This window comes from Hoplias malabaricus, chromosome 8, assembly GCF_029633855.1.
Source record: "Hoplias malabaricus isolate fHopMal1 chromosome 8, fHopMal1.hap1, whole genome shotgun sequence".
NCBI classification, from domain to species: Eukaryota; Metazoa; Chordata; class Actinopteri; order Characiformes; family Erythrinidae; genus Hoplias; species Hoplias malabaricus.
The window spans coordinates 19843374-19858988 of NC_089807.1; the positions used below are offsets into that span (position 1 = coordinate 19843374).

At 42.4% G+C, this 15615-nt stretch overlaps 2 protein-coding genes across 3 annotated transcripts in view; one reads left to right on the forward strand and one right to left on the reverse strand.

Moving 5' to 3' along the window:
* akt3a (v-akt murine thymoma viral oncogene homolog 3a) overlaps window positions 1-10536 on the forward strand; it is a 103940-nt gene extending 93404 nt beyond the window's left edge. For both annotated transcript variants that reach the window (XM_066678995.1, XM_066678996.1), the window contains 4 exons: window positions 3470-3684; window positions 4608-4695; window positions 5202-5304; window positions 6183-10536. In XM_066678995.1, coding sequence (XP_066535092.1) covers window positions 3470-3684; window positions 4608-4695; window positions 5202-5304; window positions 6183-6268 — 492 coding nt within the window. In that variant the 3' untranslated portion in view covers window positions 6269-10536. The remainder of the gene's footprint in view (window positions 1-3469; window positions 3685-4607; window positions 4696-5201; window positions 5305-6182) is intronic.
* Window positions 10537-11198: 662 nt separating this feature from the next.
* The window catches only part of sdccag8 (SHH signaling and ciliogenesis regulator sdccag8), a 67069-nt gene continuing 62652 nt past the window's right edge, over window positions 11199-15615 (reverse strand). Inside the window, exon 18 of the mRNA XM_066678997.1 lies at window positions 11199-11959. Within this exon, the coding sequence (XP_066535094.1) occupies window positions 11921-11959 (39 nt within the window). The 3' untranslated portion in view covers window positions 11199-11920. The remainder of the gene's footprint in view (window positions 11960-15615) is intronic.

Below are 15615 nucleotides of genomic sequence, written 5' to 3' on the forward strand. Positions count from 1 at the left end.
GGGGCCTGTTCCACCTCCTCCCCGCCTGCGGCTCTGGAACAGGGGGGACCCCAACTGCCTCTGTGTGTATTAATCGCATCCCTGCCTGCAGCCGAGCTGCTCACACACGCTCCCAGGACAAACAGCCCGTCCCTCCCTGCTCAAACACATACACGCACACACACACACACAGCAGTCTTCATGTTTCAACACACATATATACCAATAAGTAGGCACTGATATGTCATTTCTTTGACAGCACTGATATCAGTAAATTATATGTTTTGCCTTTTAGAATAAAGGTTCTCTAATCCAAGACAAGTTTAAAAATGGAGCATGTCATGAGAGGAATTTACAGCTCCTAAGCATGTTAAACATTAGGAGTTATGCTCAAATTCTAGGTATATTATTGGTAATGATTGGTAGCCACGGATGAGTGTGAAGCAGTGATGTTATCCACTGTGCTGTTAATTTAAATAAGTTTGAAAACATTTGAAATAACCTCCTTTGTAATGACTAAATGTGTATCAGTCCATGTGCTGACAACGGACTGCTACACTCTCAGATCATTTTCAAATGTGACACTCCTTATTTTTCAAAGAACTACTATCAAAGAAGTGGAATGAGTTGCCTATCTTTCGATGTGGTTTTAGCAACATCATGAATGCACAAATAGTCAGTGAAGGACCTTCAAACCCAATTTTCCAAAAAACCCATAAAAACAGAAATCTGTGATTTGTTAATACTCTTTTAGCTGTGTTTAACTGACAAAAGACAAAGAGATTTCCAGTGTTTGAACAACCTGATTGTATTTTGTAAATATATTTTGAACTGGACTCCTGCGACACACTTCAAAAAGGTGGTGGCATGGTTAATCACTGTTCAAATTGAAGAAACCGGTTTTGCAAGTGGACATTTTGGCCATTCACCCAGGTCCCTGCAGCCTGATTCTCTTCTTCATGATGTGTGATAGGAGACAGATGGCCGAACACATGCATTGTGTGTCTATGAAAACACGTTATACTAGCATGTACAAAATGAGGTCTCACATTGTCCTGTCGTGGTCAGTGAGGCACCCCCTACCGTAAGACAAGTTGACTTCTTTCAGTGTGTTTGATATTCATTCATTCATTCATTCTTTATCTGTAACCGCTTATCCTGGAGGAGGCGCCAGTCCTTCACAGGGCAACACAGACACACACATTCACTCACACACTCACACCTACGGACACTTTGGAGTCACCAATCCACCTACCAACGTGTGTTTTTGGACTGTGGGAGGAAACCGGAGTACCCGGAGGAAACACACGCAGACACGGGGAGAACACACCACACTCCTCACAGACAGTCACCCGGAGCGGGAATCGAACCCACAACCTCCAGGCCCCTGGAGCTGTGTGACTGCGACACTACCTGCTGCGCCTCCGTGCCGCCCTAGATTTGATATATAATTTTAAATTTACATTTAAAAAACCCAAGTTGATCAGTGAATACATTGGATACATTTCTTTGTCCTTTTGTCAGTTAAATGAAGGTTACGTAAGGAGACGTAACCAACCCATAGTATAATTTTGTAAGAGTCCTGTTCCTTTTTTTACGCTGCTTGTAAAGGCAGGAACTAATATCATATGGCACCTCTTTGTCAATTATCAGCTCTTTGTCTAACACTGAATTTAATGCATCAGTAATGTTGTTAAGTTTTATTTATTTGCAGAGAAATACAGTACTCTGCAAATGTAACCCTTCACACAATTAATCACCAGAGCATGGGCCTTTAAATACAATTGATTTACACTTTTGGCACCAGGAAAAAACATGCATTTGACTGATTTTGTATTTTAAATAATGAGTTAATTATTTGAAACACAACTAGCATTCTGAAGTCTGAAGTGATGTTTTTCAGCACATCCAAAGTTCAGTCTTAAAAGTTATGTTGAGGGCTGGACTCCAGCAGGACACCAGAAGCTTATATCTCCTTACATTGTGTGTTTCTTTCACGATGAATAGTCGAACAAAATAGTCAGGTCTTCCCTTAATGTCCATTCAAAGTTAAATTTTATTTATTTATTCTGGAAAGTCACTAACTTGGAGACTGTTTGTTTACTTCACTGAGAATACTTCACGTTGCATTTCTATGTTTATGGAAAACTGCCATTTTTTGCCATTTTTTATGTAGTTTTTTTTTTGTGCATAATTCCAGTTTGGGTATTGAGGTGTGATGTGTCAGCTGTTACCCTGGACTGGCAGATCCCATGAGTGTGCTGCTCAGGCTGCTAGACATGGACCGATGTTGACTTGCATGGGTCTACCTGCTCTTAAAGATCAGAGAAGAGGCATCATTATCACTCGACTCGCAGCATATGCTTAACTGGCTGGCGGCCAGCCGGGCTTGTCATTAGTCAGACATAATAATCAGGAAGCTCCCTCAGAAGACCAGCCCCACTGTCCTACGCCTGCATCTCCCACCCCATCCCAGTGAGTGGGGGCCTAGGAACTGAACACAGCTTTGATCCAGTGGTGTGGAGATTTGGGCTCCTGCATCTGGGTTCCAAGTGGAGTGACCACTGACCCAAGTCACTGGCACAGTGGATGCTTCCGCAGCTTTTATCACTGAGGAGCTGTTGGGCACGTTCATGGGTTTACGAGTCATCCATAAATCTGTGAAGTGCTGCCACCTTTCTTACACTGTACAGTCATTACCAGTAATCCTCAACTGTGTATGTATGAGTGTGTGTGTGTGTGTGTATGGTGGACTGGATTTGCTTTAATTACCCACCGATGGGCCCTGTCAGTGCAAGTTTTTATTGTGGTGTAAATTACGGAGGAGCAGTGTATTTTGTCGTCTTCATTCTGCGTCTTGCTGTGTGATATTTGTGTGTGAGGTAGAATGTGTGAATATTCACCCTGATGTGTGTTTGTGATGAATACACTATAGGCATCCTCTTTATTAGAAACATCTACCTTGTAGTTACTGAGCTTACAACTACCGTAACAGCTCATTTTATAGGAGTACTCACAGTCTCTCACAGTCCTTCAAACACAGGTTTGTCAGCAACTATTTGACTCCTTCAACAATGGTCAGCACCAGCATTCCCATCTTTGAAGGAGCACTATTCCAGCTTTAAAATGATAGTGATCAACCACTGACCTGTAATAGGGAGAACAGGGTCTCTGTCGTTGCTTCTCCAAGCACGGTACTGCAGAAACTGCACTATGTAATTTCTGGAGGGGGGCAGGAAACCACCTTTTCTTTGTGTGTGTTGTAAGAAGCACAGGTGAAATGTATCTAATGTCACTTAATTGAAGACTAGAACTGATCAATGATAAGGAACTGTTCAGCCTCACATGGGCTTCAGTCTCTAACAGCAGCACACAGCAGAAGAGGGCAGTGGAAGGACATTTTCAAGCTCGAATGTTTTAACATGTGTAATAGTTAAGCTGTGGATCAGAAGTGACTGATAAGGATGTGTGTCTTTGTGTGTCTCGACAGGTGTTGGAAGATAATGATTATGGCCGGGCAGTGGACTGGTGGGGTCTGGGAGTGGTGATGTATGAGATGATGTGTGGCAGGTTGCCCTTCTACAATCAGGATCATGAGAAGCTGTTTGAGCTGATCCTCATGGAGGACATAAAGTTCCCCAGGACGCTCTCAGCTGATGCCAAGTCTCTGCTGTCAGGACTGCTTATCAAAGATCCCAACAAAAGGTACCGTTTCTGCCCAACACACTAAGCTAGGGATGTAAACTTTAGCTGATGTTCTTCAGAATAATAAGCAATTATCATTCGTCAGAAATTAATCATGAAAAATTCAGGTATTTGATTACGTGAGAAATGTACAGAAACATTGTAAAATGGTGACATAAATCTTTCTGGAAGTTCATTTCTTTATTAATCGGACACTTACATGTAAACGTTCCATGTACAAACATACTACGCTTAGGGAGGGCCATACATGTTACATCATAGTAAATACATACAGTGTAAGAACCTATATTTTTTTTAAACTGGGGGGCTGGTTACACTGATTTGGCCATGGTTGTGTGACCAAAAATTAAGAAGTTGATGATATGTCTATGTCCTAAATTTCTAGATTCTGCACAATAAAAGACATTATTATTCATTCATTATCTGTAACCGCTTATCCAATTCAGGGTCGCGGTGGGTCCAGAGCCTACCTGGAATCATTGGGCACAAGACGGGAATACACCCTGGAGGGGGCGGCAGTCCTTCACAGGGCAACACAGACACACACACATTCACTCACACACTCACACCTACGGACACTTTTGAGTCGCCAATCCACCTACCAACGTGTGTTTTTGGACTGTGGGAGGAAACCGGAGCACCCGGAGGAAACCCACGCAGACAAGGGGAGAACACACCAACTCCTGACAGACAGTCACCTGGAGCGGGAATTGAACCCACAACCTCCAGGTCCCTGGAGCTGTGTGACTGCGACACTACCTGCTGCGCCACCATGCCGCCTACACATTATTATATTTAATCTAAATACAACTTACTATACTTAGAGTCCATGGGAATGAGTTGTATTAAGAAGGCCAGCAGGCCTTTTTTGGTTTTAAAGTCTGTTTTCTCTCTCTTTTTTTAAAAATTTTTTTGTGGAACAGACTTGGCGGAGGTCCAGATGACGCTAAAGAAATAATGCGACACAGTTTCTTTGCTGCAGTCGACTGGCAAGATGTTTATGATAAAAAGGTAACTAAGGAAGGGGAAATATTTTATAGTATTTTCCAATGTCATTTTTGTCCACTCCTATTGGTCCTCCTCCTCCTATTCTGTGTTAAACGTTCACACTCTGTCAAAGAGGGTTGCTGTTTTTAAATAGTGTAAAATAAAACTGAAATTGAAAAAAAAAAAAGATTATGAAATGACTGCAAACTGTTTTATACTGAATCTCCCTCCCAGTAAACCCTTTAGTGCATGATGTTCCCTCCAGTTATTTAATTTGTCTTAGTTAAAGTAGTAGTGTTAATCCCGGTCTGCTTCTTGCAAAAAAAAATAAAAATAAAAAATAAAAATAAAAAAAAATCTCCTAAAGGCACAATGAACACAATGCCTGGCAGAGGAGCGGGTGCTGCGCAAAAGTCAAAGGTGTGAGATTGGGCCCTCCAGCTTACCATACTGCATGCAGTGTTACACCTGCACAAAACAGGTGTTCTCCGTTTTTCATCACTCTCCTGCTCTCATGCTTCCTTCCTCAGCTGATACCTCCCTTCAAGCCTCAGGTGTCGTCAGAGACGGATACCAGATATTTTGACGAGGAGTTCACGGCACAGACGATTACAATAACCCCCCCTGAAAAATGTGAGCGCCTCTGGCATTGTATCCTCTCTCTCACAGACTACTCTCACATGCAGGCCATCAGGGTATGACTTAGGCTAGAGACTAGAGAATGAAGTTTTAATGAAGTCACTAGTGTGGCTGATTTTTTTGTGGTTTTTCACACGTTTGCTGCTATATGGCCATGTGATGCTATGTGGGTGGTGCTATACTCCTGCATTCACACTGTATGGCAGCATGTGTAACATCGCTGATCATACATGACCTCCTCACTTACACTGAGCTTTTTATTAAACATTTACTCCCATCGCAGCCTTTGATTTTGATTTCTTGGTGTCCACCACATGTTTCTGTTGAGGCTTTTGAATTTTTCTAATAAATAAGATCCTGGAGAGTTTAAGAAACTCAAACAAACGTTTATTAAAAGAGAGATGGCCATATTTATCATTCATTCATTCACTCATTTTCTGTAACCGCTTATCCAATTCAGGGTCGCAGTGGGTCCAGAGCCTACCTGAAATACACCCTGGAGGGGGCGCCAGTCCTTCACAGGGCAACACACACAGACACACATTCACTCACATACTCACACCTACGGACACTTTGGAGTCGCCAATCCACCTACCAACGTGTGTTTTTGGACTGTGGGAGGAAACCGGAGCACCCGGAGGAAACCCACGCGGACACGGGGAGAACACACCAACTCCTTACAGACATATTTATCAGTACTTCATTTTATTGATTAAACCTGTTGATGAGTAATGTGATATATTTATGATATTATGATGAGTTGCTAAACGTCTCGGCATGGATTGATTATGGAAACATGGCACATGTGGCAGTGTACTGTGTGTGCTTCATGAACACTTTGTTGAAGGTTTGTATGTCTCTCTTCTGTGCAGTTGATGAAGATGGAATGGACTGTATGGATAACGAGCGACGGCCACACTTCCCTCAGTTTTCGTACTCGGCCAGCGGGAGAGAGTGAAGCCCCTCACAGCCAGCACTGCCTCATCCTCATCACGCTTTAACCACTGGAACGGACCTCTATGTCTTCAGCTTCTACCCAGTCAGACTTAGCCTAAACAAAGCGCCCTCCTCCGCGAGGATTCCTCCACCGCTCTCCAGCCAGGCCGAGGGCGCCAGGGACATGCTTGAGTTTTAGGGTAAATGGGAATTTTTTGCACGTCGGGCTGGCCCAAGATCCAGCCGCTTACACAGTGTCCCGGGCAGCTCCAGCCCCTTGGGTCTGCTGCCAGGGAAAGAAGAACTGTGCTCTTTGTTTACTTTGGTTCCTTCTTTTGTGTGTGCGTGTTTTTGTTTGTTTGTTTCTAGTTTGGGTTTCTTGCATTGAGATATTTAAATGCCTCATCAGTGGGAGCAAAAAAAAAAGAAAAAAAAAAAGCATTGAAGCTGCATCACACTTTTTCATTTCCGTTCTGAGAACGAGCATGGCTTGAGATTCACACGAGCATTAATATTTCTATTCAGATTGCATCTACTATAAAGTACAACAGAATGTCCCTGCTCCATCTTTGTGTCTGGTCCAAAACTGCCATAAACGGTACACTCAGGCAACACAGGGTCACGTCTGTGTTCAACTCCGTAAACAGGATTAGCTTTATTCCAGCTCCTCGTTCACCCACTGATGCCATTACAACTCACTACAGTTTCTCTCAGTCTCGAATTCTCCCTGTTTTTCTGACTCCTTCTTTCTCCGTCATAGGCACCAGTCTAAATCAGGATTTGTTGTAATGTTTCACTGTGGCTTTTGGGGAGCATTTTTCTTCATTCTTAGCTGAGATAGTCCTGTGAATCTGAGCCATACAGCACTGTATCTCTAGACAGGAATAGAGTATACATTCAGCTTTAGGTACGCTTACAAATCAAATCAGAATATCCTCGAGTTGGAAATATGGTCCATTTGCCTGCATTTGGAAGAGTTTCTGTTGCGCAGGGCATTCCCTCAAATTCATTTTCCTTCATTCCATATGATGGTTAAATCATAGCAATTCCTGGTAACTGACCTAGGGGGTTGTGACGCTGATGATTAGCACTGACACTTAACACACTTGCTTCACAATTTGCAAGTAACTCGGAAGATCTTTTCCTAAATTGGGATTTATGGTCAGTGACCTGTTTAGCCAATATTCCTAATGCAACCACTGGGGCTCAGTAAAGCCAGCGTTAGCTGACGGAGTGCAGATGCACTGTCCTGTTGTCTTACAATAGGGAACATGCTTAAATAAAAGTGTTCTATTTATTTTTTTATGTTGTTTGTTTGTCCTTGTCGTAAAGAGTGTTGTCCAGATCTTCGTTTGACTAAAATGCAACTACAAATGGCTTAAGAATGTAAATTGGCCAATGCAAAGGCCTTTGCTTTATTTTGTTTCCTATTTTGATAAAGTTGTCTTTTTTGTGAACACGTTTTGTTGTTAAACAGCTTGTAAGGGTCCCACCATCGTAGCATCGCTTCTGCCTCTTTTTTTTCCATGGTCCTTTTCTGCATAGCGAGCTGTTTTGACATATAAAGGGCTGCACAACCTGGTCCTCTCAGCAGCAGACACAAAGCCACTGCTATGCTCTGGCAGTGGGGAAAGTGTGGCTTTCACTAGCGTCTGTAAATACAAGAGCATGGCACTGAGCAGCTCTGTCTAGTGAGATTTAACAATGTGTTTTCTTCTGGCAATTTCCCACGGCTGGCCAAGGCACTGCTCATTCCGGCCTTTTCCATCGCTTCCTCTAATGGGCAGTTTACTTAAAGCGGGCTGGACAGTATTATCTAAGGTGAAGAGCTTGGATTTGGAATAGTGTTAGAACATGTTGAACTTGTGCAGTTCCATGTGTTTCTTTTGGCTGTGATAAAAGCCTTCTCCCAACATGAGCTTTGTTTTTGCTGTGTTCAGTCTTGTAGCAGCTGATTTCATGCTCGGATTCCTTTAGATTTTGCATGGTCCAGCCTGGCCTAGTTAATGCTGTGAAGCTACAGTCTGAAGCAGATCAGGAAACCAAACAAGCAGCCAGTTTACAGGTGGGAAAATGCCCCCCATGGAATGTTAATTGAAACGACGAGCAGCAGTCATGGACCAGAATGTGAATGCACAAAATATGAGATATGTGATACAGGAGATAACGTCGGTACAAGGTCCACAGTGAAGTGCGCTGCTCGGCAGATTGTTCGGTCTGACTGCTTGGTAAATTCCTTCATATGTAAAGGAATACTCCAGTGTTTTCTTACTTCCTATTTTGGTATTTTCAAATGAAAATGAAGGGAGCAGTGTGACTGAGACTTTTCACCCCTAAATATGAATTACACAATTCCACCTTAAATAATTCCTTAAGAAATGTACAGGCTATTACTGAATATTATGGAAACATTTGGCTTCTACGTCTCACAACTGATATAATTTTAGCATGTTTCCCTTTGGTTCTTCTCACAAATCCACTCGTATTATATAGATATCAAAAATATAAACCATTTACTACATCGGTAAGCATTAACATAAATTTATTTTCTACTTATTTGCAAAATAGGATTTCAATATTCTTCTACAAATATAAGCTGCTGAACTGACAGAAAGCTGTTAACTGTTGTTGTTAAACAAGAAAGCCATGGTTGCATTTGCAAATTTGGAAGAACTACTGATAAAATGTGCTTGCCACTGGCTGCTGTTGTGCATTTTGAGTGGCTGTTTTCTCAGTGCAGGGGCATGGTCTGGGGATAGAAGTGTACACCACAGACACAGAAGGGATTTGATGGAAAATGCTGGATTATCCTTTTAGAGGGAAATCAAGAGAAATCTTTTTATATTTTTCTTTTAACTCCAGAGACGGCTCTTGAGCACATGGTCCAGCTTATTGTAGTCATGTTTCTTTCCAAAGACAGTGGCCAGTGAGGTGGATAGCAGATCTTCCAGTGTATTTATGGGATATAATGTGTGGTGTATAGCGGGTGGACGTCTTTACCTGTTTCACTGTTGCTGTTTGAAAGAAGAATAATGCTTTTGGCTTCCCATGTAAAAAAATGTCTTGGAAGAACAGCAATTGTTTGCGCTTTGCTCTGGGTTTAGAATGAATGGGTTTGTGAGGGGAACAGAGGGGCGGCTTGGTCTGTGTTGTCGTATCGTGATGTGAATGATGATAGAAACGTGTTGTTTACGAGAGGAAGGGGAAGTTGGTGTGTTCTGGACTCTGTAGTGTCTCAGTGTGTGTACTGTAGAGTAGGACGTGTTGAAGCAGGGTATACTGTACGTTTGTGGATTCTAGCAGCAGGACTGTTATAGCTGGGATGAATGGCAGAGAGATGAGTAGAATAAATGCCGTCTGCGTTACTTTGATGGCTGGAAAACGAGTGTCGGAAAGAATGCTTGGATTAGAGTCAGTAAAAATATTCTGCATTGATTGTGAGCTTAAGAGACGCCAGCTCATTGTTGTCTGTGATGAGAAGTTCATAGGACTGTGGTTCTGCAATCACAACGCTTCTGTCTTCCAACCCATTCCAGTACATTCTTAGTTTTCTTTTGACTGATTTGTTTTGGTTTTCCTGCTGAAACTACTATGTGGTGAATAAAGCTGTTCAAAATGTCAAGGGGGGATTTTTTTTCCCAGTTTGCTATATTTTCTTTAAGTTAATATCAAAAGTCAGGACTAAAGTTAATATTTCTTTATTTCTACCCCCTCTGTGAATGGCTGTGGTTGATTTGGACGGTCTGAGCTCTAAATGGGTTTGTTGTTGCATTGCCTCATTGGGACTGACTCTTACTGTGACACTGTTCCTCTGTATGAATATGCACATGTGTGGAGTCTGGTGATACAGACCACTTTTGAAAAGAAATGAGGAGCAGAAAGAGGGGTGACGCTGTGTGTGTGTGTGAGTGAGTGAGAGGGAGAGAGAGAGTGTGTGTTCCTTGCATGTAAAGGATGTAACTGATAATTACAGTGCACTCTTCTTTAAAATGAGAAAGGGCCTTTGGCACTGCAGGCCAAAAAAATCCATCACTCACTTTTTTAAAAATCCATAGTCGCAAAACTTTGAATTATGTACAGCTGCACTTTCATGCCCATTGCCCTTTTTCTATAGTTCAGAAATGAAATGAGGTCCCTGCTTTAAAAGGAAAAAAATAAGTACTTGAAAGCACACATTCCCTGCCCACGCTATGTTTCTTTTTTGTAATAATGTAATTTTGCTTTGTAAAGTGTAATGGTGTGAATGTGGTGAGACGCTGCCAGGAGACACACACACACACACAAAAAAAAAAAAAAAAAAAAAAAAAAAAAAAAGTTTGCTTTGGTGACATTCAGACGGGCCGACTTTTCCCTCCACTCTCCTCCCGAGCGCCGTCTGGGAAAAGTCGGACTGGAACAATGACACCGTCTCAATAGATACCGTCAAATCTCTTCAAAAGCCGTGCTCAAACATGGACCCAACACCAAGGTTACAGCGTGGGTCTGTGGCTTATGGTTAAGGTGGGCTTCCCCTTCTCTCTGTGCGTGAGCAGACATTGATGTGAAACAGAGAGAGTGAGGAAGCATACGGGCTCCATTCTTACTTACTGCAGGGTCTATAATAAAGATTTTACACCTCAACGTACTCTTTGCTGCTACTGTTTGTACTGTCTACAACAGACTTTCTCCTGGTAGTGTATTATGATCAAGCATGAATTGTAAAGTATTTATTTAAAAACAAAACAGACAAAATCTTGAAAAAAGAACAAAATAAACAAATAAAGAAATAAAAACTCAGTAATTAGTAATTAATTTTTTCGTCCATGTAGCTTTAGAGTTTGTGACACTTCTTGACCTTGCTAGCTCTGTCATTAGATCCATGTTAAGATCTAGTCATGTGGTTAAGAATTTTATGCAGAAGGGACTTGACCCAAAAAAAAAAAAACCAGACGGACGGACTGTATCACTGCTCGTCAAGTTTAATGACTAAAAGAGAGGTTTATTTCCTTGAACCTATGGCTGACAGGGATGTGAAAAAATGCTGATCTGCGAGAACTTGTTTTTGTACACTGAACATCCTTAGTATTTTTACATGTAAATGTATATGATAGGGATGCACATTATTTTCCTTCTTACAGACTGCTTAAATAAAGCACTACGTCAATCTGCTTTCCTTGTCTCTGCTTCTTTGTTCTGACTCCACGGCCAGGGTCCCAGCTTTTTTTTTTTTCTCATTCAGAGTTATACAGAGAGATTTAGTTAAAAGAGTCATTTATTGAAGGCTAGAAAACACAACAAACCTTTACAAAACAGTACAAAACTCAGAGTGTAAATCTCATCATCTGTTGACGGAAGAAACAGCACATGGCCATGAAAACAAGACCGAATCCACGTCCAAATCTGTGTCCAGGGAGTGCAGAAGGTGTGTGCATGCGTGCGTTTGACAATGACGAGGAGCCAGCATTGCTGCTGTGCTCTCAGCATGAACCGTGATGTCACTGGGACCCCTGCGGCCATCACACGCACAAACTCACACCACTCTCACTCGTTCACCCGCTTCTTACTTGTAACAATATTTTGACATGATTTCTCAGATCAAACGGGCAGCAACGGTGTCCTGAACTGTCGGCCATGAGACGGAACCCAAGGATGGCCACGCTCACCGAGAGAGAGAAAAAGAGACAGAGAGCTGCCCTCACACTGTTGGAAGATCTTCTCTCCTCTCGGATGGTAACTGAAGAGACAGGAAGAAGACAAACAGTTCAGTTGAGTTCTGACAGAGGGACAGAATGAGCTGCTCACGATAGGGAGGGTGCATTCACACCTAAGCCTGTAAACTTTACTCTGCTGGGTGATGCACGTATTAAAAGCAAGGCGCTTTAAACAAAGACGAGACATCCAGCCAGTCTTCAGCATTTGTAGTGTATCAATCACAAAGATTTACATTAGATAGTGAATAATAAAACAACAGAAAAGTCACTGACTTCTCCTCAGGAATGATTAACCCCGGAAAATGAAGTGTCAAAAACTTTTAAGTGTTAAGAGGAGGTACAACACACAAGAAGCCTACGCACCAATCACTTTCTCTGAGATCCTTCAATGTAAAGCATTTGTATCTTTCTCCAGTTTCAGTTTTTGCCCCGGTGTGCTCCTTTCACCAAGAATTCACATTGTATCTAATGCTCCCCCTTTCTCAGCACCTGCCTCTGGACTCCGCTCACGTGTTTCATGAGTGCAGGGCTTTCTGTTGATGGTAGTAATCACATACTTCACTTGTGTGAGTCAGGGATTAGGATTAGAAAGGCTGGAGTCCTATCACCGCACGGATGTGTGAAGTTGAGACAAATAGAACAACTTTGGCTCCTGCTTCGCTCATCTGTTGTATGAACTGTTTCTGCTGCTAAACCACTCAGAAAACGCCACAAAGCGTCTCGTTCTGTTCTGTGCGGCAGCAGTTTGAACTCTTCCAAGGACTCATTCCGTGGAGCATGTGGATGTTCTTAAAGAAAAGCTCGTCCGGAGAGCTGGAGACTCTGAGACTCTCCTCCTCTCGGCTCCTAACAAAACAACAGCATGGCAGTATTAAGGGAGCCGTGAGTGCGGCTCTTTGTGGAGAGGCTCCGTTTGCCATAATCTCCTACGGATGTCAGCGTGCGGCTAGTCACTGTCTGCTGCTGACGCGCCTCTAGCAGCAATCTGGATGAGCATCTGTGGGCGCCTAGTCTTGCGTGATGTGCAGCCATGGCTACCAGCTGCTGTGCCGCTTGCGCTCTCTCTCTCTCTCTCTCTCTTTCTTTCAGCTGACATGGAAGTAGTTTAAACCTGCTATCAGCACAGTTGGATTTAAACACCATTTGCAATCAAAACTTGCTTCGGCTGCCATCGTTTTCAGGCTCAAGCCTGCCTCGAATAATCCTATTCCTTTCTGAGCCACAACAGTAAAAAGAAAATAAGGAGATGGCGAAAAGAAAAGGTGTGTGTGTGTGTGTGGTGGTAGCAGTAGAAATGTTATCCATCCACCATCCAATATCTTTGGGATGAGATGGAGTGGGGTTTGGAATCCAGAACTAATCATTCAGCATCCGCAGCTGACCTCAGTCATGTTTATGTGCCTGAAATTAATCAAATCCTCATCAAATCTATGGAAAAGTCTGAAGGATCTTCTCAGAAGAGTAGAAGTTGTTACTCTATATTAATAATCTTCATTCCAGAAGAACGCTAGGTGAATATGTGGTCTATACTGGTATTATTCATTCATTCATTCATTCATTATCTGTAAGCGCTTATCCAGTTCAGGGTCGCGGTGGGTCTGGAGCCTACCTGGAATCATTGGGTGCAAGGTGGGAACACACCCTGGAGAGGGCACCAGTCCTTCACAGGGCAACGCACACTCACACACCCACACCTACGGACACGGCCAATCCACCTACCAACGTGTTATTGGATCATGGGAGGAAACCCACGAGGACACGGGGAGAACACACCTCACAGACAGTCACCCGGAGCGGGACATGAACCCACAACCCCTGGATCCTGGAGCTGTGTGACTGTGACACAACCTGCCACTTATATTAGTATTACTGTTACACAATATCAGATTTGTATTAACAGAAAAGTAAGGTTGTTAAATGCAATGTAAGAGATACAGAAAAACTTAATACATTTTCAGTCTTGTTTCTGGATGTGGCTGTTTGCAGTACTGTGTAACCTTAAAGAACAAATCAGTTCAACCAAATAGAGCATTTTCAGGGCTTCAACCACTCTTTCAATACAGAATCAGTACACATGAAGCGTTGGGTTCACAGAGTGTATTAAATGTAACTATCTCATACTGCAGTAATATATTTCAAAAGATTGTGCTATTGAGTTGCAGTAATACCACCCAGCACTCAGCCGCCATATGACATTCAGCACCATGGAGAGTTCTACAGCAGGCCTGTGAGTGGGAAGTTACAGTTTCTCTGAGATCCAACTGCTGCTAAACTGTTCCTGGAGATCTGAACATGGGTTCTTCAAATTATAAAAAAAACCTAAACTCCCACGTATCAGTGTGGTCCAGAATGTGCTGCAAAATTCCACCAGTGAAGACGCTTGGTTCCTTCATGAATTTTCAGAATGTATGAGCTGAACTGTAGAGAGTAAAACTCTAAACTTTTTGTCATCATCAGTAAGACTAGATCACCTTCCGATGGCAAACTGACTAAAGCAGCATTTATCACAGCTGACACTTTCTGGAATGAGCTTTTACAGATGTTTGTGTACGTTTGTGTTAGAGCTAACGCAGGTGCCATATCGCGTTATATCGTGTCATAACTCCTGCGTCATTGTGTCCATGGTTTACCAGATAAGCCTTTATTGGAGAAAATGCCCAAACATCCGGAGAAAAGGTCACTAAACGTCACAATAAAAAAAAAAAAAAAAAAGATGTGGTCATCCCACTTTAGTTTTGATTAATATGACTAGGTATTTGTATTTCTTCAATCATTCATTGTCTGTATCTGATTATCCAGTTCAGGACCATGGTGAGTCCAGAGCATACCCGGAATCACTGGGCGCAAGGCCGGAGGAATACACCCTGGAGGTGGCACAATCTTTCAGAGGGCAACACACACCAATACATTCATTCACACCTATGGACACATTTTGAGTCGCCAATTCACCTACGAACCTGCTCAAAGTCTGAAATATGACAAAGCCTCAAATACTAATTCAAAATGTGTATATACAGTTATTTTAAACCATAACACATATATTTCTTGTATTTGTCAGCGCTGAGAAGCACAAAAATCACTACCATGAAATATTCTGCCCATATCTATAGGATTATTTAGATTTATTGTTCATCATGTAAAGTTGTATTCATATTTATTAATTTGTAATAAGCTAATAATACAATTTATTATTTATTTATTATTATAATATTATAATTATTATTACTTAATTAACTGGTGGGCAGCACGGTGGTGCAGCAGGTAGTGTCACAGTTACACAGCTCCAGGACCTGGAGGTTTTGGGTTCGATTGCCGCTCCGGGTGACTGTCTGTGAGGAGTGTGGTGTGTTCTCCCTGTGTCTGCATGGGTTTCCACCGGGTGCTCCGGTTTCCTCCCACAGTCCAAAGACACACGTTGGTAGGTGGATTGGCGACTCAAAAGTGTCCGTAGGTGTGAGTGTGTGAGTGAATGTGTGGAGCTGGATAAGCGGTTAAAGATAATGAATGAATTAATGAATTAACTGGTGATAAAAATCATAGCATCAGGAAACAACAGAAATTTTATTAAGAGAGCCATCAGTGAAAGCTGCAATTAAAAGTTCAGAGAAGATGGTTAGAGACGGTTGATCACTGGTTCAACCCCCACAGCCGGGGGAAACTGGGGGCGAGGGGAATGAAG